This window comes from Manis pentadactyla, chromosome 13, assembly GCF_030020395.1.
Source record: "Manis pentadactyla isolate mManPen7 chromosome 13, mManPen7.hap1, whole genome shotgun sequence".
NCBI classification, from domain to species: domain Eukaryota; kingdom Metazoa; phylum Chordata; class Mammalia; order Pholidota; family Manidae; genus Manis; species Manis pentadactyla.
The window spans coordinates 73309245-73334816 of record NC_080031.1 but is presented as its reverse complement, the minus strand read 5'-3'; the positions used below and the strand labels follow the sequence as shown (position 1 = coordinate 73334816).

The window sequence follows — 25572 nt, the reverse complement described above, 5'->3', positions numbered from 1 at the left end:
TATAAGGAGTTATTCAGGGTTTCCTAGTATATGTACCAATTATCAACTTTATCTTTACTAAGTCTTCAAGAGTTGGACAATCTGAAAACAGATTTGTGTGATGCATGTTTATGCATATGGATGGGCATATTAACAGATACAAGTATTATTTTCTAAAGGTATCTAATAACATTACACGCTTCATGTTCATCCGTAGAATGTGAAAATACACTGAAATAAAGAGAGAAGGTGAAAAGTTATAGGTATGGATTAACTTACAGAAAAACAGAACTGACTTTTCATCTAAGCTTTACAAAAAAATCAGTGCATATGTGAGGAAATAAATTTATCATTTTAGATCTTTATTCACTTGCAAAATCATGGGAATGAAACTACATGAAATACCACTACATACTGCATAACAATTAGTGTTTCAAAACAGTGGCTACAAGAAATACTAGCTCATTTTATTCAAACAGGTATTTTGTTCAAATGATTTACTTCAAATTTGTTAATACATCCATCTCTCTTTTATTAAATGACCACACTACCAATATGTAACTTTAAAATTAAAGTCAATATTTTTGTACACATTTTCCCACATTGATTGGAGCAACATTAATTTCCAGTTAAGAAATAAAATTGCTTCTGTGGAACTGGAAAGCTTTCTTTAACATTCTATGCACAGCAGACTTAATCTCCCTGTTCCTCAGGCTAAAGATGATGGGGTTAACTAAGGGGGACACCATGGAGTAGAACATGGCTGTGAGGAGGGTTTGAATGCTTGGTGAGTTTGAAACAGGGCCTAAGCAAGCAAACCATCCAGAAATTATAAACAGAGTGAGTGTAGCTATCTGGGGGGAGCAGGTGGACAAAGCTTTGTTCTGGGCGTCCACAGAATGCATGTGCAGCACGGTTGAAAAGATGTGAACATATGAGGCAAATAAGATGACAAAGCCAAGTAATACAATGCAGGCACTGACAGCAAGGGCCACAAACTCAGAAAACTGCACAGCCTTGGATGCTATGCTCATAATTTGAGGCACATCACAGAAAAACTGGTGAATCACATTGGACTTTGTGAAAGGATGACTGAACATGGTCCCTGTGTGGACAGCAGAATAGACCAGCCCACTGGCCCATGCACCACATGACGCCTGTGTACAGAAACGGGGGTTCACAGTGGACCCATAGTGCAGAGGGTGGCAGATGGCGACATAGCGGTCATAGGACATGACCACAAGGAAGAAGAACTCTGCAGATCCAAAGAAAATATATAGGAAAGTCTGAGCAGTACATGCTCTAAGAGAAATCACTTTATGACCCATCAAAGAATTTGTGATGGATTTGGGAACAGTAACGGAGATGTATCCAAAATCTCTAAGGGATAAATTGCCCATAAAAAAGTACATGGGGAAGTGAAGATGTGGATCTACAAAGATGATGGTAAATGTCAGTAGATTTCCAGCCAGGGCACCCAGATAAATCACTAAGAATATCAAACCTTGCAAGATTTGGAGCTCTCGGGAGCTTGAGACATCCATCAGGAGGAATTCTGTGAATATGGTGAGGTTGTCCATATCTGCTAACATACTTCAGTAACCCGTAGTCAATTGCAAAGGGATAAGATGGTGCTAGAAACAAATTGGTGAGAGAGCAATTATGTCCTTATATGCTGTAAATTTGTGGTATAAATTGGTTTACTGAATTAAATATGCACAACTCATATACAAAGCTTTTACCTTGAAAAGTGCTTATTAATCAAATGAAATAATCAAGGTATAAGAAATACAATAATGCTAAAATACTAAATACTGTCTATATACCTTAAGAAAATCTGTTTGTTCAATGGGGTATAAAAATCAAAATAGAGTCCAAATAAGGAATGAATGTGAAGGGTAAACACAGATATGCTGATGACTGAGACGTGAGGTCTCTCTCCCACATATCAGTACTTCTCACAAAGACTTGCTTCGGTAAAGGCCAAGACCATACTCTTCAATTTCCTTCATCAGGCACAGCAGGGAGTCCTTTCTTGAAGATGAAAGGACTTTCACTCTAAGCCACATGAGAAGTCCTGCATCGAGCTCTTGTGTTTTACTAGGTGATCTCTCTCTAAAAGGCAATGTTTTATTTGTTCCCCTGGGAAGCCCCAGGAGACTAGTAATTTCACCTTTCTGAAATGCAAAAGGCTCTTCAATACCCTGTTTTCTGCAGATATTTTGGCCAGTCCACTGAGATTAATTAAATCAGCAAAAGTCCACTTTTAGAGATGATACTTGAAACATGTTTCATAAAACTTGAGAAAGCACAAATTCTCAAATGGTTCATGGGTCAATAGTAGTTAATAAATAAATAAATTTATAAAATGTGTGTTAATAGAGTCAAATAAATACCATATGTCATAACTTCTTTTGTTAAGCAAAGCAAAACAGAATGAACATCAACAGACTCAGGAACATGGAGAAGTGACTAGTAGTTACCATGGGGGACAATTGGCATGGATGGATTCGGAGGGTGAGGGGGATAAAAGAGGACAAAACATTCTCAATCATAATGTAATTTGTTCAAAGGGATAGTGATACAACACGGAGAATAGAGTCAATGGGTCTGTAACATCTTTCTATGTTGACAGATAACCACATTAGTGGGGATGAGGATTTAATCATATGTGTAACTGTTCAACCACTGTGTTTTTATACTTAAAACTAATATAAGATCATATATCAATAATACTTCAATTAACAAGGTGTGTTCAACTATCATATCTGAATTAAACTAACCAAAAGTGTCTGATGCAGACCCAAATTCACCCTTATAAGTGGTGAAGTTACTGCTATAATTTTGAAAATTGGCTGCCACAGGATGAAAATTGAAAATAGCTATTATATATGACAATGTAAATTATTACCTATGCAAGGAGGAGTCCCTGATGAGTAGCTAATGCAAAGGTTATAATGAAAAAAGTCAAATGGACAAAATATTAATGTGATTCTGAAACTCTCATGAAGAATGAGTAGAAAAATCTTGAATAAATCCTAGGAGAAAAATTTAAACATTGTATATTCTAATAACCATGACACCAGTAAGAGGGATATTAACAAGACAAATATACTAAGAATAGTACCCAGCTTTGGGGTACATAGTAATCAAAAGTAAATGAGTGTAGAAGGCAAAAATGATTTAAAAACATTTAGTGTACTTTTCACTGTTGAACAATTTAACAAGCAGATTTAATTAACAATTATTAAAAATTCCTAGGCTGAAATATCCTCAGAAGTTCCGTGTGGCACTTTCAGGAGAATGCATGATGCCTGTGGACCACTTCAGACCTTATCGTGGCAGCACCCAGTGTTTAGAAGGCCTGCTGTGGTCTCCTTGCCCCAGGAACATCTCTTTGCTCAAGCACAAGATGACACTCTGTCGAAAGTTTCTTCTTTCTGATTTTATCTCAGCTGGGAAATGATTGTTACTTTATGGTTAATTTTGGTTATCTAAGTTTTTTTCTAGTTTTTATGCTATTATTTATAATTTATAAAGTATCTGTCTTAAATATTTTCACAATCAATAAATTATTACCCCATTTTATACTTTTCATGCTGTAAATTGTTTTTTCTTTAAAGTCATTGATTTGACATAAAAATATAAAGTCAACACAAACGTTTTGACCCAGGTTTGCATAAAATACTTCCCAATATTTAAATGAGACAATTCTACTGTTAGTAATTAATTAAATGGTACAAATTGCTCCTACTACTGTAATATTCACCTAATTAAATCAGACAAAAGTCTGGGTAGCATACAGTCAGCACAATCATGAAACCAGTAAATCCAGTTTCCTAACCACCAGGACACACAGTACAACTCTAAGTAGTATTCTAGACATCAAGCTAGATATGCCAAAAGTTTTAGAATTATTTCCTCAGTCTTATACTTTTGCAGTTCTTTCCTAATATTATTTCTATATTTAATAAATTCTAATATCAGTTCATCTTGAATGAATTAATATACTTAAAAGAGGAAGAAATCTATTTAAAAAATAATGGCAAAAATTTTACAAATTTGATGTTAATTATAAACCACCATGTCTGAGATAAATGTATTGTAAGCAAAACAAACATGAAGAAAGCTTCACAAAGACACATCATTGTAAAATTACTCCTAATTGCAAAGAGTAAAACTGAAAATCAGCTGGAGAAAAAAACATACAAAGGACAAAGAATAAGCTTGATTGCACACTTTCATTTAAACAATATAAGTTAGAAGATAAAGGAACAACATTTTCACAGTATATAGCAAAAATTAAAATTTCCCCGGAAAAATGATATCTGTAAAACTATAAGGAAATGAAGTGATGTCATAGAACATGAACAGTCTGGGAATTAGTCCGTTCACCAAAACTATTGATCTGGAAATATCTGTCAGGAAAAACTACATCAGAGCTCCAGAAAAAAATTGGCAACATTCGGGGGCATGTCTGAGGAGGAAAGATACTTCCAAGTTTAGGTGAATTCTGATGTTTCACAGAAAGGCTACCATCCCACATTACACCACCCAATGAGAGATAGAAATGGATGTTATGGACTGTGTTCCTACTTCATGTGTGGATGTCGGGTTGGTCAGTAAGAACCTTGTCATCTAAGGATGTGTATTGTGTTTTGTTAAGCCACACTTTTCCTCCTGGTAGGCCTCAGGTATGACCATTGTTTTAATAAATCCCAGGCTGATATATTTTTCACCTAACATCTCTTAAGGAACATGAGTAATATCAACAAAAGGACATTGGTAAGTGCAGATTTTGAATAGCATGATAAACTAACCTGACATAAAAAACATGTTGACAATACCCGCAGACAGGAAAATAATGTTTTTTATTAAAAACTTAAAAAATTTTAATTTTTCAAGGAGTACATGAAACATTCTACATATATCCCTGATATTATGCCAGAAAACAGTAGTCAACATAATATGTCAAGTTACAGCTAACACAACAGAAATATGAAAAATTTTTAGAGAATTCTATGAATAATTATATGCCCATACATTGGAGAACCTAGAAGAAATGGAAAAGTTACTAGAAGAGTACGTATCCAAGACTGACCCAGAAAAGATCTAAACCAGCAATGCAATTGAATTTGTAATAAAAAGTTTCCCAGGAGAAAAAATTCCAACACCAGGCAGCTTCACAGCTGATTTCTACATAACGTTTAAAGAAAACACTATACTGAGCTTTTTAAAGGTGTTGCAAAATATAAAAGAGAAGGGAATACCTTGCAACCTTATTCTTTGAGGGCAGCATTATTCCAAAAAACAAATTAAAGACACTACAAAAAATAAAACAATAAACCAATATCCCCAATGAACATAGATACAAAAATCCTCAACAAAATATTAGCAAAACATATTCATGTATATATCAAAAGTTCCATCCATGACCAAGTCAGATTAATTCAAAAAATGAAAGGATTGTGCACTATTCACAAATCAGTCGATGTGATACATCATATTACAAGAAAGGATAAAAACCATGTGATCACCATAAAAAATGCTTTAAAAGCCTATGAAAAAACTCAATATCCACTCATGATTAAAAACTACCAATAAAATGATTCTAGGGGGAACAAATCTCAACATAATACATGCCATATGCAGCAGACCCTAAGTTAACATCATACTAAATAGTGAAAACATGAAAGCTTTTCCTCTAAGATCAGGAACAAGACAAGGATGTTCACTCTCACCAATTTAATTCAACGAAGTATTGGAAGTTCTTGTGAAGGTAATCAGAAAATGATAAAGAGGTAAAATACAACAAAATTGGTATGGATGAAGTAAAACTGTCACTATTTGCAGATGAAATTATCCTACATATAGAATACCCTAAAATCTCCACCAAAATGTATTAGAAAATTAACTGGATTCAACAAAGTTACAGGATATATAATTAATTAACAGAAATCTGTTGCATTACTATATTCTAACAATGAAATATCAGAAAGTGAATTCAGGAAAACAATTCCACTTACAATTGCATCATCCAAGAGATTAAAATTCCTGCAGATAAACCTAACCAAGGAGGAAAAAGACATCTACTTTGAAAACTATAAGACACTTATGAATGAAATTACCGAAGATAAAAATCAATGGAAATCTATCCCATGCTAATGGATAGGAGGAGTTATTATTGTCAAAATTCCCATTATCTGCAAAGTAATGTACAGCTCCAAACAGTAACTGTCAAAATATCAATGGCACTTTTTTAAGAGCTGGTGCAAATATCCATAAAATCCATAGAAACCTTGAAAGACTCCAATAGTCAAAGTAATCTTGAGAAAGAAGAACAACTCTGAGGGTATGTTTCCTGATTTCAAGCTATATGACAAAGTTGCAGTAAACAAAACAGTATGGTACTCATGTAGGAATAGACCCAGAGACCAATGGAAGAGACTGGAGCACAAATAATCTATGGTAAATTAATATATAATACAGTAGGAATGAAAATACAGTGAGGGATAGAAAGTCTCTTCAATAACTTTTGTTGTGAAAACTAGGCAGCTATATACAACACAATGAACCTGTATTACTAACTCCAAATAAAAACAAACTCAAGATCAATTAAAGTACTAAATGATGACATTGATCCATGAAGTTCTTCAAAGAAAATATAAGCAAAAACCTCTTGAACACACGCAGGAGCAATTGTTTTTTCTGGACACATGGCAGGTAAGAGAAACAAAATATAAAAAGGAACAAGTGGGACTACATCTAACTAAAAGCTTCAGTACAGCAAAGGACACCATCCACAGAACAAAAAGACAAGCTACATTATGGGAAAATATATTCATAAATGATTTCGCCTATAAGGGATTCACATCCAAAATATACATAGAAATCTTGTGTGTCAACACCAACAAAACAAATAATCTGATTAAAAAATGGGTGGAAGACCTTAACAGACCTTCTCTCAAAAGAAGAAATACAAATGGCCAACAGGCACATCAAGAGATGCTCCTCCTCATTAATCATCATGGTTTTGCAAATCAAAATGACATGAAATATCAGGATCACTTTGACTGAGTTCCCTGGTGTTTATGACTCTAAGAGTTGTGTAAACTAAGTGCAAAATTGAGTCTCCAGCAATTAGTCAATTGCAGTTCAGGTTTTCTTACCCATCCCTGTGCTGATTCCAAAGGTGGTTTTCATTTGAGAGTCTATATTTAGTTAAGGCGTGGCTTTCAGTATGAGCCTGTCTGTAACTCCAGTTTTCTGGAGACCTAATGTAAACACAGTGACTATAAGTAACACTGATGTATTGTGTACTTGAGATTTTCTTAGAAGGAAGATCCTGTTTTCCAATGACACACACAAAAAATGATAATTATGTGAGATGATGGGTGTGTTAATTATCATAATTGTGGTAATTATTTCACAGTGTGCAAGTATGTAAAAAAGTTAATTCTTGCATTAATACATCAACTAAAACATGGGAAAACTAATATTTTTAATATCTGTGAGATAATTCTCACATGTATATTCAATTATGACATCTAGTTCACTAGTAATATGAAAAATGCAACACAGAAGAAAATGACACATAACTTAATAAACATAAAATAGCAGCAATTAGAAAGCTAGGTTTGACCATATTTTAGCATAGTTGTGGAAAAAGTGCCATGTTGGTGAATTGCTGATTGGAGTTTAAATATGTGAAATTTTTTTCTGAAAACAAATATTTTATATGCTTAGGATTGTAACTACTTAGATATTCATGGACAATGGAATAAATGGGTGAAATGTGGTGAGTGGTATGAGATTCACTGCAATTAGTAGAAATTTGTATATTAAGTTTCAAGTTCAAAAGCTTTCACTGACCCATTTGATTTAAACAAAAACCAACAACTGATATTACATTACAACCACATTTATTAGAATTAATGGAATGCATAAACACTGATAGTGGCATCCAGTATGAATTAAGCCTTTAGTACTGATTTCATTTGAAGGAAAAATGTTTTTGGGCACTGCCCACTGAGCCTGAATGCCAGCTGTCATAATTTGTTCAATGAAAGATTAATATTACAGTAGACCAAAATTATCTAATATTCAGGCATCTTTGAATTAGCAAATACTTTTTTTCCTGAACATATAACCCCCATCATTTCTGGAACAAAAGTATTCAACCACACACAAAATTAAACATTATAAAACAGTAATAATTGTATAAGCAGTTCTGAATGGTACTGAGAACAAAATATATTTCCCTGTGATTCATACAGTTTGTGCCAAAGTCTGTTTTCTTGTCCAATCTGCATTGTCACTAGCTTCTCCTAGATCTACATTTTGATTCATTGCACTTCACTATTTCCTGTTATTATTGTTGTATATATTGGAGTGTAAATGAATGAATGTGGCCACCTTACTGTAATTTTCTTAATCTTTGTTTTACTAAACTATTTATATTTATGTTAAGCATTTCAACTTCACTGGAAGCATCTGTTTCCTGGGTTGGATATGATTACATATAGTTCATCTACATTTTTGTCATGTCCACTAACCAGTAACCTCTTACAAACCAGTGATTTTACCAGCTGCCTTTTGCTCGCCACAACTAGGTCATTGATTACAGGAACACTGAAAAATTTTATACTGTATATGTTATAAATATGATTGAATCCCTTTATAAGTGTAAGTACCTCTCCTTGTAATAGTCCAGAAAGGCCCAGGTTATATTTTCAAAGATATAACAAGTAGATATACTGAAACAAATTTATGTAGTTCAAATTATATATATATATTTATTTATTTACATAAAATTAAGCATATACACACATATTTAATGCAAATGTATACATAATTATTTAAACATCAGATCTTTATATGTTTATTTCTGTAGTTTTCATATATATTATATATAAAACTTGTATTTATTTGCATTAATGATTTACATATTTATTTCTATATGCATATATCTACAGACATATACATATATAGGTATTTGAAATGCAGAACTTTATTTCAGTATTCTACCCCTTAAGTTTATGAAAATGCAAGAGACCTGTATGTCTAAATATAATTAAATGTCTAAAAAAGAAGAGATTATGGCACAATATTGCAGTTAGTTATGACTACGTGTGCAACTTAATTTTTCTGCAATGAAATCATTATTCCCACAGGAAAAGATTGTCTTTTGACATCTTAATTCACTTACATCATGAGATAGTAAGAACAAAAATTTACTACTGTATGTTATCTTTCAGCAAGAGTGAGTATAATAAATTATTTTTACACAATCCATGATCTAATTCAAATGATTAAATACACCTAATTTATTTATAAATCCTTTGACATATAAAACAATTATTTCACTTAAATTTTAACTATATTTGAATTTTAGATAAACGGTTAATAGGAACTCACTTTCCACTTCAATCATTGAAAATAATATTTCCAATCACACACACATACAAACTCTTTTAGGGAAACGAAGCATTCTAATAAACATTCTACCCAGAGCATTCTTAATTTCCCTATTTCATAGACTAAAGATAATAGGGTTTGCAAAGGGGGGCACTATACAGTAGAACATGGCTGTAAGAAGGTTTTGAATGGTTGATACATGTGAAATGGGGCTCAAGTATGCAAACAATGCAAACATTACAAATAGGATGAAAGTAGCTATCTGGGGGAAGCAGGTTGACAGGGCTTTATTCTGGGCTTCTGCAGAATGCATCTGGAGCACAGCTGAAACTATGTGAATATATGAGCTGAATAAGATGACAGAGTAGAATAAAACAATACAAGCACTTACAGCAAGAGTCACACACTCAGGAAACTGCACCTTCTGTGATGAGATACTCAGGACTTGAGGGACATCACAGAAAAACTGGTGAATCACATTGGACACTGTGAAGGGACGCCTGAACATGGTCCCTGTGTGGACAGCAGAGTTGACCAGCCCACGTGCCCATGAGACACCCGCCACCTGTGTGCACAGATGTGTGGTCATGGTGAGCCCATAGTGCAGAGGATGGCAAATGGCAACATAGCAGTCATAGGACATCACCACAAGGAAATCTCTGTGGACCCTAAGAAAATATACAGGAAAGTCTGAGCAGCACATGCTTTGACAGAAATCAGTTTACTGCCTATTAGAGAATTCATGATCGATTTGGGAATGATAACTGACATGAAACCAAAATCTATGAGAGATAAATTACCTATAAAGAAGTACATAGGGAAGTGAAAACTGGAGTCCATCACAATGATAATAATGGTCAGAAGATTTCCAGCCAAGGCACCTAGACAAATTACTAAGAACATGAGACCTTGCAAGATTTCAAGTTCCCGGGAACTGGAAATATCCATGAGGACAAATTCTGTCAAGGTGGTGAGATTGTCCATGTCTATTAACATGCTCTGTAACCTTGAGTTTGAAGATGATGTAGTAAGATGATGCTACACTCAAAATAGAGAACAAAATTATTGTCATATATTGTAAAATATTTTTCATGAATTGATTGCTGACTTTAAGGTTGGATGCCATATACTCACCAAGCCATATGCAGTACATATTAGTCAAATGAATGAAATCAATATAATGAAATAAAGGAAAATACAAAAATGGTAATAACAAATGCTATCACTGTAAACTGGACATCTTAGAAATTTGTAAAATGGAATTTAAAAATCTAAACTACAGTCCCACAAAGACCTGAACACGATGAAAAAACACATATACCTAAGAGCTTCGACATAAGGTCTGTCTTCCCACATACCAGCATCTCTTACAGAATCACTAAATTGCAATACTATTAATCTTCATTTTATTTGATGACTCATGATCCTAAGAGCCATTTCTCAGAGTATATAATTACACTAAATCACATGAGGAAGTGAGTACTCTTTCTCCATTTTGCATAGTGATTTCTTTTCGGAGGGCACTGTGGTACTTACATATCTTACAGCCCTCAGAGGAACTAATAATTACAGACTCCTGAAAAGCTGCGAGACTTTATCACCTTGTGTCCCATAGATATTTTGGCCAATCCAGTGAAATTAATTAGATTCATAATAGACTTTTTTGGGAGATAACTTTGACTAGAGGTTTTTATACTAATTGAGAAAGCATAATTTCTCTAAAATGGGGTCTGGGTCAGTGTTGGTTTAATGACATTTCAAAGTTAATGCCTCATGATAATAGGAACAATATACTTGGAGTGAAAATTAAAACTATATAATATAATGTTTAATTTGTATGTATATGCATATATAAATATTATAACATATTGAAATTAAAATATTATCAATACGATTATCGAATTTGAAAAATAAATGTCTAAAAATGTGTGAGAATATGAAATAAAACAAGATCTATTCACCCACCTCTCACATCTACAATTAAGTGTTTGAAACAGCCTCAATGCCACCAACATTAATAGTAAATAAACTATGATAAAATTGAAGATCACAAGACAGAAAATACAACAGGAAAATGTCTATTAAAACAAAATGTATGATCCTCACCTTAAAGCTTAGAATTAGTCTCTGCTCCTTTACTGCTTTTGAGGAAAGGTAAAGAAAGAATCCTGACTGATTTTGAGATGATATCACCAATATTTGAGTAGAAAGACTTTAAGGTACTAATAATTTCCCCAGAGTGGGGAAAAAAGGAAATGTTCTACATTTTATTGTCATGATCCCAAAGTGGTATTCTCTCTCTCTGGTGAGGAGAGATGTCATGAAGAGGGAATGCACTACTTCAAAATAGTAATGAGCTTTAAGAAACAGCAAAAAAGTAGATTAGTCTGAGAAGTAAAGATAGCATTGATAAAGACTAAGCTAATTTTCACTGTTTAAAGCTTAATAAGTTAGCTGAATTAGTAAAATTAGATCTCCAAAGCTTCAATGCCCTAATAGTTTTATGTTGGGAGTAAGGATGATGGCTTTAAAAACTTCATTTATTCATTTTTGTTACATTTTATGTATTTCAACAGTTTCATTTAGGCATAATTGATATAAAAAAACTGACCATTTTATTGAAGACACAATTGCAGCACACCCATACAAAGGAAGTAAAGACACAAGGCTGATTAGGATTATTATTTTCAAATCCCCAAATAGGGACACAATGAACCAGGGGACGGACAGCCCTCCATTCCAAGAAACAAGTGAAGGACATAGAGAGCCAGATAGCAAGCACCTAGTACCTATAAAGTGGTTGGGATGGCAGTTCCTAATTTTTAATGGACTCAAATCTTAATGGTCATTTTTATAAGTCCAAGAAAAGCAAGGCATAAATTCACTGTGGGAATCTTAGGCTTGGGTCCATATGTAAAAGCCAAGACTGTGGGTCTAAGCAGGGTTGTCATACTGTAAAATGTCTAGGGAGCAAGTCAATTGGTTGATTTTCCATTGCAGTGTCTTTGCTAAATATAGACACTGATAGTTGGCCTCATACCCAAGGATAGTACCAAGGAAAAGTTCAGAAAGCCAAACTTAACTAACTGTTATAGAAACTCTCCGGCAAGCTGAAGCTGAAAAGTCTGGAAGAGGAGACAGATCGTATGTGCAGTTATAAATGTAAGGAAACAAGGATCATGAAAAATCAGGAAATATGACACTGTCAAAGAAACAAGCAAGCTCCAACAAGAGACAGTTATTGAAATGGAGAACAATGAACCGTCAGTCAAATAATACAGAATAATGTGATTAAATAAGTATAGTGAGCCACAAGAAGACACACAGAGACAACTAAGCAAATTTAGGAAAAACAAGTTGTGAAAACAAATGAGAAGTACAACAAGGAAATAGAAAACATCAAACAAACAAACAGAAACCTTAGAACTGGAAAATACAAGTGAACAGAATAATTCACTAGAAAGCTTCAAAAGAAGATAAGATATAACCATGCAAAAATCAGCAGCCTGGAAGATAAGACTCGTTAAATCGTCCATTCAAAGGCACAAAAAGAAAGAATGACAAAGAGTGAACAGAGACCAGAGGACTTAAACACAATAAAAAGAGACAATATCACCATTATTGGAATTACAGATAGGAAATAGGAGAAGACTTTTCAAAGCAATAATGGCTGAAGATTTCCAAAACATGGAGAGTAAAATTAATAACCAGATCCATGAGGCCAAAAAGATGCCAAATAGGCTGAATATGAATAAAGCTACATTAAGAAACATAACTTTCAAATGAATATAATTTAAAAGCAAGAAGAGAAAATTTAGAAATTATATACAAGGGAATCCCCATAAAAATATCGAGAATTATCAACAGAAACTTTTCAGTCCTAAAAGAATGGGATGATTTATTAAAAAATATTGAAAAACATATGTAAGCCAAGAATCCAACACTTGGCATAGCTGTACTTCAGAAAAGAAAGTAGGATAAAGACTTTCCAAAAGAAACAAACAAACAAAACTGAGGGAGTTCACCACCTCTACAGGTGCCGTGTAAAAAATGCTAGAGTTCTCTAAGTGGAAGTCTATTGATGCTCACTTACATGATAACAAAATGAGAATGTAGCTTAAAAATGGATAGAACAAAACAGCAGCAGACTCACAGACTCCAAGAAGGGACTAGTGGTTACCAAAGGGAAGGGGGTGGGGAGGGTCGGTGGGAGGGAGGGAAAAGAGGATTAAGGGGCATTATAATTAACACACATAATATGGGGGGGCACACAGGGAAGGCAGTACAGCATGGAGAAGACAAGTAATGACTCCGTAGCATCTTACTACGCTGATGGACAGTGATTTCATTGGGGCAGAGGGGACTTGATAATATGATAATATAGGTGAATGTGTTGAAACCACAATGTTGCTCATGTGAAACCTTTATAAGATTGTACATCAATGATACCTTGATAATAAAAAAGAAATTAGCTTAAAGCTCAATAGTAATGGAAAATGTATGGTCAAAATTAGATTCTGTAATACATTGATTGTGGTCCATTATTCATATACAACTCTGTTTCAGAAGTTTAAAAAAGTGCTGAAAATAACCATAACTAATAATGTGTCATTAAGTGCACAATATCAAACATGTAAAATGTAAAATCAATAACCTCACTCAGGGGATATCTAAAGAAAAGGTGTAAAGTTTAAGATTTTGACTGAAGTTCATTTGTCATCTGCTTAAAATAAGGTGTTTTAAACACCTTATTTTAAACAAGGTAAAAACCTGTAGTGTTTCCACAAAAGAGCATGATAAAGAAGTCAAAATCATAACGATAGCAAAAGATTTAAGAAAAGCAGGATAAGAAACAAAGAATGGTAGGTCTACAAAAAAAATAAAAGAAAACAAGAAAGTAACAATTTTAAGTCCTTACCTGTTATTAATTACTTTAAATGTAAATGAATTAATTATCCAATGAAAAGATTTACAAAGTCTCATAGGATTTTTAAAAATCCAATGATCTTCTGCTAAAAAAACAAAACCTACAGCTGAGCTGCATAATTCACTAGAAATATTTAGCCTTAAAAACACACATACACTGAAAGTGAAGAGATGGTCAAAGATACATTATTTATTTGTTTTTTATTTAGGTATCATTGATATAGTCTTATGAAGGTTTCACATGAGCAATATTGTGGTTTCAATATTCACCCATATTATCGAGTCCCCCATCTCAACATCCCATTGCAGTCACTGTCCATCAGCATAGAAAGATGCTAGAGTTACTACTTGTTTTCTCTGTACTATACTGCCTTCCCCATGATCCCTGTACATTATGTGTGTTAAGCATAATGCCCCTCAAGCCCCTTCTCCCTCCCTCCCTATACATTGTCTCTACCCCCTTCCTTTTGGTAACCACTAGTCCCTTCCTGGAGTCTGTGAGTCTGCTGTTGTTTTGTTTCTTCAATTTTGTTTTGTTGTTATGCTCCACAAATGAGTGAAATCATTTGGTACTTGTCTTTCACCTCCTGGCTTATTTCACTGAGCATAATACCCTCTAGCTCCATCCATGTTACAAATGGTAGGACTTGTTTTCTCCTTATGGTTGAATAATATTCCATTGTGTATATGCACCACGCCTTCTTTATCCATTTATCTACTGATGAACATTTACATTGCTTCCATATCTTGGCTATTGTAAATAGTGCTGTGATAAACATAGGGGTGCATGTGTCTTTTTGAATCTGTTATCTTGTTTTCTTCAGGTAAATTCCTAGGAGTGGAGTTCCTGGATCAAATGGTATTTCTATTTTAATTTTTTCAGGAACCTCCATATTGCTTTCCACAATGGTTGAACTAAATTTCATTCCCACCAAGAGTGTAGCATTTGTTGTTCCTTGTCTTTTGGATGTTGGCCATCCTAACTGGTGTGAGGTGATATCTTATTGTAGTTTTAATTTGTATTTCCCTGATAATTAGTGATGTGGAGCATCTTTTAATGTGCCTTTTGGCCATCTCAATTTCTTCTTTGGAGAAGTGTCTGTTCAGATCCTCCACCCATTTCTTAATCAGGTTATTTACTTTTTTGGTATTGAGGTGTGTGAGTTCTTTTTACTTTTTGGAAGTTAACCCCTTGTCGGGTATGTCATTTGTGAATATATTCTCCCATACTGTAGAATGACTCCACTGAGAGTGCCCTTTGCTGTATGGAAGTTTTTAGTTTGATGTAGTCCTATTCATTCATTTTTGCTTTTGTTTATGTTGCCCAAGAAGATGTGTTCAGGAAAAATTTGCTCATGTTTATAATCAAGAAATTTTTGCCTATGTTTTCTTCTGAGTTTTATGGTTTCATGACTTACATATAGGTCATTGATCCATTTCAAGTTTACTTTTGTATATGGAGTTAGACAGTAATCCAGTTTCATTCTCTTACATGTAGCTGTCCAGTTTTGCCAAGACCAGTTGTTGAGGAGGCTGTTTTCCCATTGTACATCCATGGCTCCTTGACCATGCAGGCTTGGGTTTGTATCTAGGCTCTATCTTCTGTTCCATTGATCCATGTGTCTGTTCCTGTGCCAGTATGAAATTGTCTTGATTACTGTGGCTCTGTAGTAGAGTTTGAAGTTGGGGAGCATAATACCCCCAGTTTTATTCTTCCTCTCAGGATTGCTCTGGGTATTTGGGGTCTTTTGTGGTTCCATATGAATTTTGGAACTATTTGTTCTAGTGCATTGAATAATGCTGTTGGTATTTTGATAGGGATTGCGTTGAATCTGTAGATTGCTTTAGGCAGGATGTACATTTTGACAATATTAATTCTTCCTATCCATGAGCACGGGGTATGTTTCCATTTATTGTTGTCTTCTGTAATTTCCCTCAGGAGTGTCTTGTAGTTTTCAGGGTATTGGTCTTTCACCTCCTTGGGTTTGTGCTCCTGGAGGAGACCTCCAATGCTGGGTGTTCAGCATTCCTGGGATTCTACTCCCTCCCTCCTCCATTTCTCTTCCTACCTTCTTTGGGCTGGGGTGGTGGGAGGGCTTGGTTCCTGCTGGATGGTGGCTTTGCTACTTTACCCTCTACTCTGAGGTCTTCTCTTTTCCCCAGATGCAGGCAGTATGTTCTGCAGTTTTCTGTCACTCTTTAAGGATTAGTTGTATTTTTTGCATTTCTATGTTTTATGTAGTTTGAGGAGGAAGTTTCTGCCTCACTTCTCACACCACCATCTTTTTCCAACCACTACCAATTCTTTCAAAGCAGGTCAAATAGTGATAAACTCCCCCATCTTTGGTTTTTCTGGGAAGGTGTTTAGTTTATTCTTTTAATAATTTCTGTTTGTTGAATTTCTCATTGTATTTTACATTGTTCCTGAGTTCATTGATTCATCTATTTCTGTTCTCTTGAATCTCACTGAACTTTCTAAAATAATGATTTTAAGTTATTTGCCAGGTCTCTGACAGATTTGCACTTATTTTGGGGCAGTTACTAGAAATTATCATGTATCTTATTGGTGGTGTGTTTTCTTGCTTATTCATGGTAGCAGTCGCTCTGTTTTATTGTCTATGCATTTTAGGGTACATTCACCACTACCAACATTTTCTCGTATGGGTTGGTGGGGAAAGACTTCTACCTGAAGGCATTTTAAAAGGCTATAATAGCATAGTCTCTGTTATGCTTTTAGCTTATTTCAGTGTCAGTAAAATCTTCTGTGGCCAACAGAGCAGGCTTGCTATACTGGAGTCCTTGAAGTCTAAGGCTGCTCTGGTCCCACTGGTCTTTTTTCTTTTAAAGGAGGTTCTAGCCATGTGGATCCCTCTTAGCTCCAGGCTGACCATACATTCACTGAAACCTGCAGTGTTACTTCATTTATGGGATCAGGTGCATTTGGAACTACTACATTGCCTGATTACTCAAATTTAGGTACGCTTGCTGAGGAGGTACTTTTGGTGATGGAGGTATAGTTTTTTGCAGGTCTTCTGTGGAGCTGAAGTCTTAGTCTCTAGGGTTTGCTCTAGATATAGGGCTCTGTGAGGAAGGGGAGGATGCAGCAGTGCCATGAACCCTGAGATGACTTGGTACAGCAGTGGCTTAGTTCTAGGTGTCAAATAGCAGCAATACATGCTCTAGAAGTAGTGGGAACAACTCCAAATGCTGCCTCTATGGGGCAATTGAAGAAAAGCAGCATCTCAGCCCCAGTAACATCAGCTTAAATCTATGTCTTAGAATCCCAGGGGTGGGGCCCAAAGCTGCAGAAGTACAGCCCTTTGATATAGTGCATCACAGCCATGACTTGTGACCAACAAGACAGACACAGAACATCAAAAACTTAGTCCCAGCAAAAATAGAGCAAAGCAATGACTTAATATGTCACAGACAGGTCACAGACCTGCAGCACAGCCTTGATAATGCCAGTTCAAAGCCGCAACTTAGAGCATAGTGTATAGCTGCAAAATAGCTGCTCAGGCTCTTATGGCACGTCAAAGCCCCAACCTGAGACTCAGAAAGTTGGGTGGAGAGCAGCAGAAGCACGACCCTGTTTCTTTTTATGACACTAAAAGCAAAGGCACAAAATAAATGTTGACAAGTGGGACTACTTAAAGCTGTGACTTGGACCCAGGGCTTGAGTGCAGAACAGAAATATCTCTGGACTATTGATAACAAAGTGATATGGCATTCTAATCCCAGAGAGTAGAGCACATCAGTGACAGGACCACTGGGAAGGTCTCACTGGAGCAAAAGTCGAGCCTCATAAAAGAGGTGTAATAGTGAGGACTGTGAGCAGCTTCATCACCAGGTTCAGCATTGGGGAGTTGTATGGTTTCTCAAAGGCAAAGGCTGCAAATGTCCATGGTGGTAAGTCTTGCTGGGATCTTCTCTTTTTCTCTTTCTCCACTGTGGAAAACTCTCTCCAAGAGGATTTCTTTGGGTGTGAGCTACTATAGAAACTGGGACGGAGGTAATACAGAAACAGTAGTTTCTATGCTTTTCTACACAGCCATCATCAAATTTTGAGACCCACAGGGCTTCTGTAGCTTAATTTAGTCTGTAGCTTTCTTAGAACTATTTTCATTCGTTAATAGTTCATTTATTGTTTGTGAGGGAGATAAATATTGGGGCCTCCTACCCACAGTTTTCCTGATGCCATCTCTGTCTGTTAGTTCAAATTTGTGGGTTGTTTGTTTGATTCTAGGGTTTTCTTTATTATATAGAGTCATGGCATTTGCAAATAGAAATTTTATCTTTTCATTTCTGATTTAGATGGGTTTTTTTTCTGCTTCTTTCTTTAGTTTTACCCAATTGTTCAGTCTAGAACTTGTCTAGGATACTGTGTTGAATAATAATGGAGAGTGGGCATCCTTGTCTTGTTCTTGATCTTAGAGTAAAGGCTTTCCATTCTTAACCTATCAGTAAGATGTTAGCATGCACTCATCATATGTGATTTTATTATGGTTAGATGCATTTTACTTCACATATGCTGAAAATTTTTATCAAGAAAGGGTGTTGAATTTTGTCAAAACTTTTTCAGAATCTACTCAGAAGATTGAATAAAGATTGAAATATAAGACCTAAAAACGAAAACCCAGAAAAAATATAGGGGTAATTTTGTTGTTACTTATGTTGGCAAGGTTTCTTTTTATGATACTAAAAGCAAAGACACAGAATAAATATTGACAAGTGGGACTACTTAAAACTAAAAAGTTATGCACAGCAAAGGAAGAATCAGCAGAATTAAAAGACAGCTTATGGAAAGGGACAATATATTTGCAAACTAAGAATGCAAATATATTTCAACATCTGCACTCTCTGGAAGACTCATGCCAGAAGATGATCATCAAAAAACCCCAACAAAGATCCACGCACTGCTACAGCTGTAGATGCACTCATCCCACCAGTTCCTGGACTTGCCATGGGAATGAGGAAGGAGATATCTAAGCTGGCCTGTGCATACAGTAAAACAACAAAATTGGACTGGATCTATACTGTTGGAACTCAACCAAGAATTTGGAGAAGTGCAAATTATAGCGCTCCAAAGTCTTACAACTACAAATTATTTATTGTTAAAAGAACATATGGCATGTGAACAGTCCCCAGGAATGGGTTGTTTTAATTTGTCTGATTTCTCTCAGACTGTTCAAGTTCATTTGGACAATATCCACCATATCATAGATAAGTTTTCACAAATGCCTAAGGTGCCTAACTGGTTTTCTTGGTTTCACTGCAGATGGCTGGTAATTACAGATATGCTTTGGTTATGTAACTATACTCCTATTATGTTAATGTGTGTGTGCAATTTAAGTAGTAGCTTAAAACCTATACATGCTGAAGTTACTCTACAAGAAGATATATCAAAGAAATAATCAATCTTCCCATGTTTTCTTCCGCCTGCTACTTCTATAGCTTTTCTTCTTCCTTCCTAATTACAACCCTTAAATAGAATTCGTGCCTCATATCAAATTTACCGAGTATCATAATTCTTCCAAGTGGTAAAGATACCTCAAGACAAATGCTGGGCATAGAAGCCACAGGGCATAAATATGCAAAGAAGTAAAAAGCTAACTTTTTCAAACAATAAGGCTTCTCTCTCACTTACCAACTTCACATTTCCCTGTATGGCCCCGGAAGATGACTGGTTAGCCAGAGACGGGTAAGATTCCTCAAGGGAGGAACAACCTAAGACAGGCACAGTCGCAGGGGGGCCATCAGGTGAGAAATTGGGGATCAACAGAGGTGAGGCTTAGAACCTCACCCCACCGTTCTGAGATAAATCTTCTGCATACGTGGATGTTTTATTGCCCTGGTCTAGCTTGGATTAACACATAGTCTACAGGCACACACCTGATCATCTACATGTGCTCTCTTACAACACTAAACTATGTTTTCTACCTTTATCTTGTATCTACCTACCACTTCAGCATTTTATTAAAAATAATAATAATAAAGAGAGAAATGTGGTATCCACATATAAATCAAGTATAAAAACCAAATGAGTATTCATATTTGAACTGACTGTTTATAGTTCATAATGCATGAGCAAAACCAAAAGTTTCTGTGATGACTGCCCTTGTACTGTTCACTATGTAACTTATTCATTATGTAAGAATTTGTTCTACATGTAAAAACTTGTTTGTTATGCCTCAGAAGATTGGAGACTGACAAAAATTAGGCTTGGGGTGGAATAATGTTTGTGCATTGAGCATTGACTCCCCTATACAGAATTTTATTGTCGTTAACAACCATTTGATCAATAAATATGAGAGATGCCCTCACAAAAAAAAAAAAAAAAAAAAAAAAGGACAGACTTCCAATGGTAAAATAAATTAGTAACCAGGATGTAATGTATAGCATAAGGAATATAGTCAAGATATTGTAACAGCTTGGTAGGGTGATAGCTGGAACCTAGAATTATGTATATAAATGTTCTACCACTGTGTTGTACACTTGAAACTCATGTAATGTAATACTGTGTGTCAACTACCCTTCAATAAAAAAATAATTATTAAAAAGGAAAAAAAAAAAAAAAAAAGAATGCAAATATAAGGAATTAATATTACTCAATATGAAAAAAAATTAACAGACTGAATAATTAAATTAATAAAAGGACAAAGGACTTGGACAATTCTCCAAAGAAAAAATAGAATTGTATATATATCAGGCATATGAAGAGATGGCTGATGTTATTAATTATCAGAGAAATGAAATGAAAACTACAAGGAGATACCACTTTACCCGTTTAGAATGGTTATTGCTAAAATACAAAAACCACTTCAAGTTATATGATATAAATAAGTCATGGGAATATAGGCACAGTGGAGGGTGTGGGTAAAATTGCAATATTTCCAGAATCTCTCACCTGACTTTAGTGCATCTCCATGTCGATAAGTATTTCCAAGGGTTGGAGAGAAGTAGTCCACCTACATGTAGGTAATGACAAGGGCACGTGAGGGCATATGTGGACCTGAGAGTTTGGCTAGGGAATCTTCTTCTGCAGCTGGGTCACTAGAGACGTGGGAGAGCAGAAGTGGTCTGCTTGTAAGAAATACACTGGTTTCTCCCACTTTATTTCTCCTTTTCACTGATTTCAGTTTCAAACGCATTTTGCCCTAGGATTTTCCCCCCAGATTTATCAGGGAATATAGTCATTAGTATTGCAATAACTTTATGGTAACAGATGGTAACTAGACTTCCTGTCGTGATCATTTTGTAATGTATATAAATACTGAATTACTGTGTTGTATACCTGGAGCTAATGATATTGTATGTAAACTGTACTTTAATACAAAAAAACTATTGACAATGTTGTAAGCTAGTTGGAAACGTGTATACTGATGGTAGGAAGGCAAAATTATGAATCAGCTATGAAAAACAGTATAGAGAATCCTCAAACTTAAAAAATACAACTACCATATGATCCAGCAACTCCATTTCTGGATGTAGAGACGAAATAATGGAAATCAAAATCTGATAGCTGAACGTCCATGATCATTATAGTAGTAATGTGCACAACAGCCAAGATACAGAAACAACCCAGGAGTTCCTTGACGTGTAATGGATAAAGAAAATGTGGTGCATGACTATAACTAAATATGATTCAGCCATGAAAAAGTAGGACATTATACCATAAGCTATAATTTGGAATAACAAAATAACTTTCTGCTAAGTGACATCAACCAGTCATTAAGAGCAAACACTGTGTAATAACACTTTTCAGGAAGAACCTAAAATTGGATACTCAAAGAAGTGGAGAATATAGTGGTCAATACCTGGAGATGGGGGAAGAGGAATTAGGAGTTTTTAAGCTGATATTAAGTTTCAGTTATGCAGGTGAATAAATTCTAGAGTTCTGAATCCAACATAGAGACTAGGTCAACATTATGACACTGTACTTAAAAATTTATTGAGAGACATATTTTTAAGTGTTCTCACTAAAAAAAAAAAACAATTAAAACATACAAGGTTACATGAAAACTCTGGGAGTTGCTGGATATGTCTGTTAACTTGATAGTGATGATGGTATATGTATGAAATAATCAAATTGTACGCTTTAGAAAGATGCAGTTTTTCAATATCATTGATAACTCAAAGTTACTAATACTAGTTATAGTGTTAGTAATGAAATAAACAAATAAATCAATGAATACTGTTGGTGCTCCAATGATGGGATCTAAAGGCAACCCACATATAATATATGATCTTTTATCCATGCAGACAATGAATATGAATAATAGGTAAAAGTCATATCATAAGAAACAAATACTTCTGATAAGGTTCAATACTTCAAATAGATAAAAACAGCCAAATGATAAAAAATAAGGAAATGGTAATGAGGTGGCCAAGTTCAGATACTGACATTACTGCACACAGGTAATTAGGATCACATATATAGAGGGAATACAAATGCCCAGGCAGTAGAAATGGCAATGAGGCAATGATGAAAAATAAACAAGAAAATATATTTTATAAAAAATAAATGATTCCTACCTGAGGCAAAAGGAATATTCTCTCAATACACTAAGAAATATTTATTCTACTATTTATGTAATGTGTATTCAATGTACCCCTAAACAGCCGCACTACAGGAATCGATTGGGTTTTATGCTGCAAAACGCTGGCTTTGCCATTTCTATTGTATCTAGATACATAGAAAAACTTGACATTTTATGATAAAAGATATTAAAAGTATGACTGCTATGATTTGATGCCCCAATTTGGCAAAATCCGCATAAGGTTCTCCTTCAAATACAAGGACTAAATAAGAATGTAGACATCTGTATACATTTGTTTGCTTTTTAATTCTAAAAAATCTTGCTTCAAAAATAAATATCTTGTACTTTTATTTGGTTTAAGGTAATAAAAATTCGCTGAAAGTGAAACCAAATGTACTTATTTTAACTATGGCACTATATTTCGTGGTACATTTTATTTATACATTGTCTAACCTAAGTTGTTTCAATGCCTGGTTAATGAATTAATTTTGTCTTCAAAATATCTTTGTCCATTTATACTCCCATCAACAATGCTTCAGTGCTATGCTTATGCCAGTTCCTGGCTAAAGCATGATAAAGCCTAAGGTTCCAATATTATTATTTTGTTTTTAAGCTATGTCTTAGTTTTTATGTGACAGATGACCAATGAATTAGAGTGTCTTATAGTTGATACCCTTCTGGAAATTTGGATCTTATAAAAGTAATTTCACACTTTTCTTGGGATTCTGTTTATTCCTTTGTTTTAAAAATGTTTTGTTATTTTTTATTAACATGGAGTTACACCTTGTGAAATTAGAGCAGGAGAAATAATCTTTAATGTTTTAAACTTTCTGTGTCTAAGCATACTTTTTGAATTTGTTAACTTTATTTTTGAAAAAACTCATTTTTATCATGTCTTGCAATATTAGATGTTGTTTAGGGATCTCTTATCACCACAAGCTTACCCCAATATTACTAGGTCTTATCTTTAATTTTAGGGTTCTCATTTATCTGAAAGTAAATTTAAAGCAGAAAAGATACAGGTGATTTTTCTCCCTCTGGTGATGCAGGTTTCCTATTACCACCTCCCTAATTTACTTCCCTTTTACTTTAGGACTACTCCTTTAATAAGGCATAAAATGACTTTTATATATGCAAATATTTCTGAGCACTCTATGCTGCCACCTTCACAGATTTTTGTTGCATCAGTACTATGCAGCAGTGTTTATCATTCCATTAGCACTTTTATCATTTATTTTGCTGTAGTGATTCTCCTTCAAAAGATGGGTGATTTGTTTTGCTGGCCAGTATGTCTCAAAGTTAAATTTAGAAGGTATTATGCCAAGTGAGATAATTCAGTCAGAGGAAGAGGAATACCTTATGGTCTCACTTACCCATGGAACTAGAAAAACAAAACAGAAAAAAAAGAACAGACTCACAAACCCAGAGAATGGATAGCTGATTACCAAGGAAAGGGGTATGAGTGAAATAGGTGAAGGGTAAAAATAAATTAGTGAGAAGGTTTGGTGTCTTGGTCAGGGCAACAGTTTCATGAGTGTGTATACATGTCAAAAATCATCACGCTATACACTAAGATTTGTGAATTTAATTTTATGTACCTCAATATAAATAAATAAATAATAGAATTTTAAGATATATAGGTCTTCGTAATTCATATACACTCAACAGCAATTTTCAAGCTCAATTTCTACATGCTATGAAATAAAAGCAGTAGTGTTTCTACCCTCCATAAACCATCCTTTAATTTACATTATTGCTTTGTATGTGTGATTTGAGACCTCATCCAAAATAAAATATGAATTTTTTAACAAATCAGTTTTAAAAATTAAGTTTTCTAAAACTTGAGTGTAACTTCACCCTACACAAAATTTTGAAAACGTCAGATCCTGCCTCAAAACCTTTAGGGTGTAGACCTGTTTCCGAAGCACCCTAAATATGCAATCTCATAAATTAGGATTACAAATTTTTGAAATTCTTAAAGTGTAATTCATGTAATATTGGACTAATACAAATTGTGAGATCTGAAGCAATTAAGAGGTTCTCTGATAAACAATGTATAGGTGATTTTTTTTAAAGTTTTGATTATCTTATAATTTAATTTCAAATTTCAGGATATTGAAATACAAAGTACAGTTATTTATACACCAACATTTATATTATTTTATATATAGTATAGAAATAATACATTTCTCTGTCTCATATTTTGTATTTATGTGTAAGACTTACACAATTATATTTGTAAAGTGCACCATTGTTAGACTCATGGTCAGTGTAATGAATATATTTAATCATTCCTACAATGCATGAACTTCCTTTTGCACAGAGTCACTGTACTTCCACTATTTTGATATTGAAACAATTTAGAGTTCTAGAATAAAATTCATTTAAGTGACTCATTCTATATTTATAGTTTTATGACAACAATTCTTAATCATTTAATCTTTACCCCTATGGAATGACTTTATCCCCCATAGAATATTAGGCAATGTGTTTTGAATTTATTATTATTATTATTATTTTGTATTTTGTAAAATTTTGGAATAGACAGTAAAGTAACTTTTTCATTCATTTGAATTTAAATATAGTTAATACACAATATTATTTTGGTTTTAGATAAACAACTTAGTGATTCATCAATTATATAAATAAATGCTCAACATAATTAAGTATAGTTATCATTGGTCACCCTACAAACATATTACAATATTCT

The 25572-nt window shown here is 34.4% G+C and overlaps 1 protein-coding gene across 1 annotated transcript; it reads right to left on the bottom strand.

Annotated features, from left to right (window-relative positions):
* Positions 1-608: 608 nt before the first annotated feature.
* LOC118936075 (olfactory receptor 14I1-like) lies at positions 609-1559 on the bottom strand. The gene has a single exon (XM_036932829.2). The coding sequence runs from the start codon at positions 1557-1559 to the stop codon at positions 609-611; it is 951 nt and encodes a 316-aa protein (XP_036788724.2).
* Between the last annotated feature and the right edge of the window lie 24013 nt (positions 1560-25572).

Excerpts from the sequence above, each read along its gene's own strand:
- LOC118936075 (XM_036932829.2), bottom strand. The coding sequence starts at position 1,559 with ATGGACAACCTCACCATATTCACAGAATTCCTCCTGATGGATGTCTCA.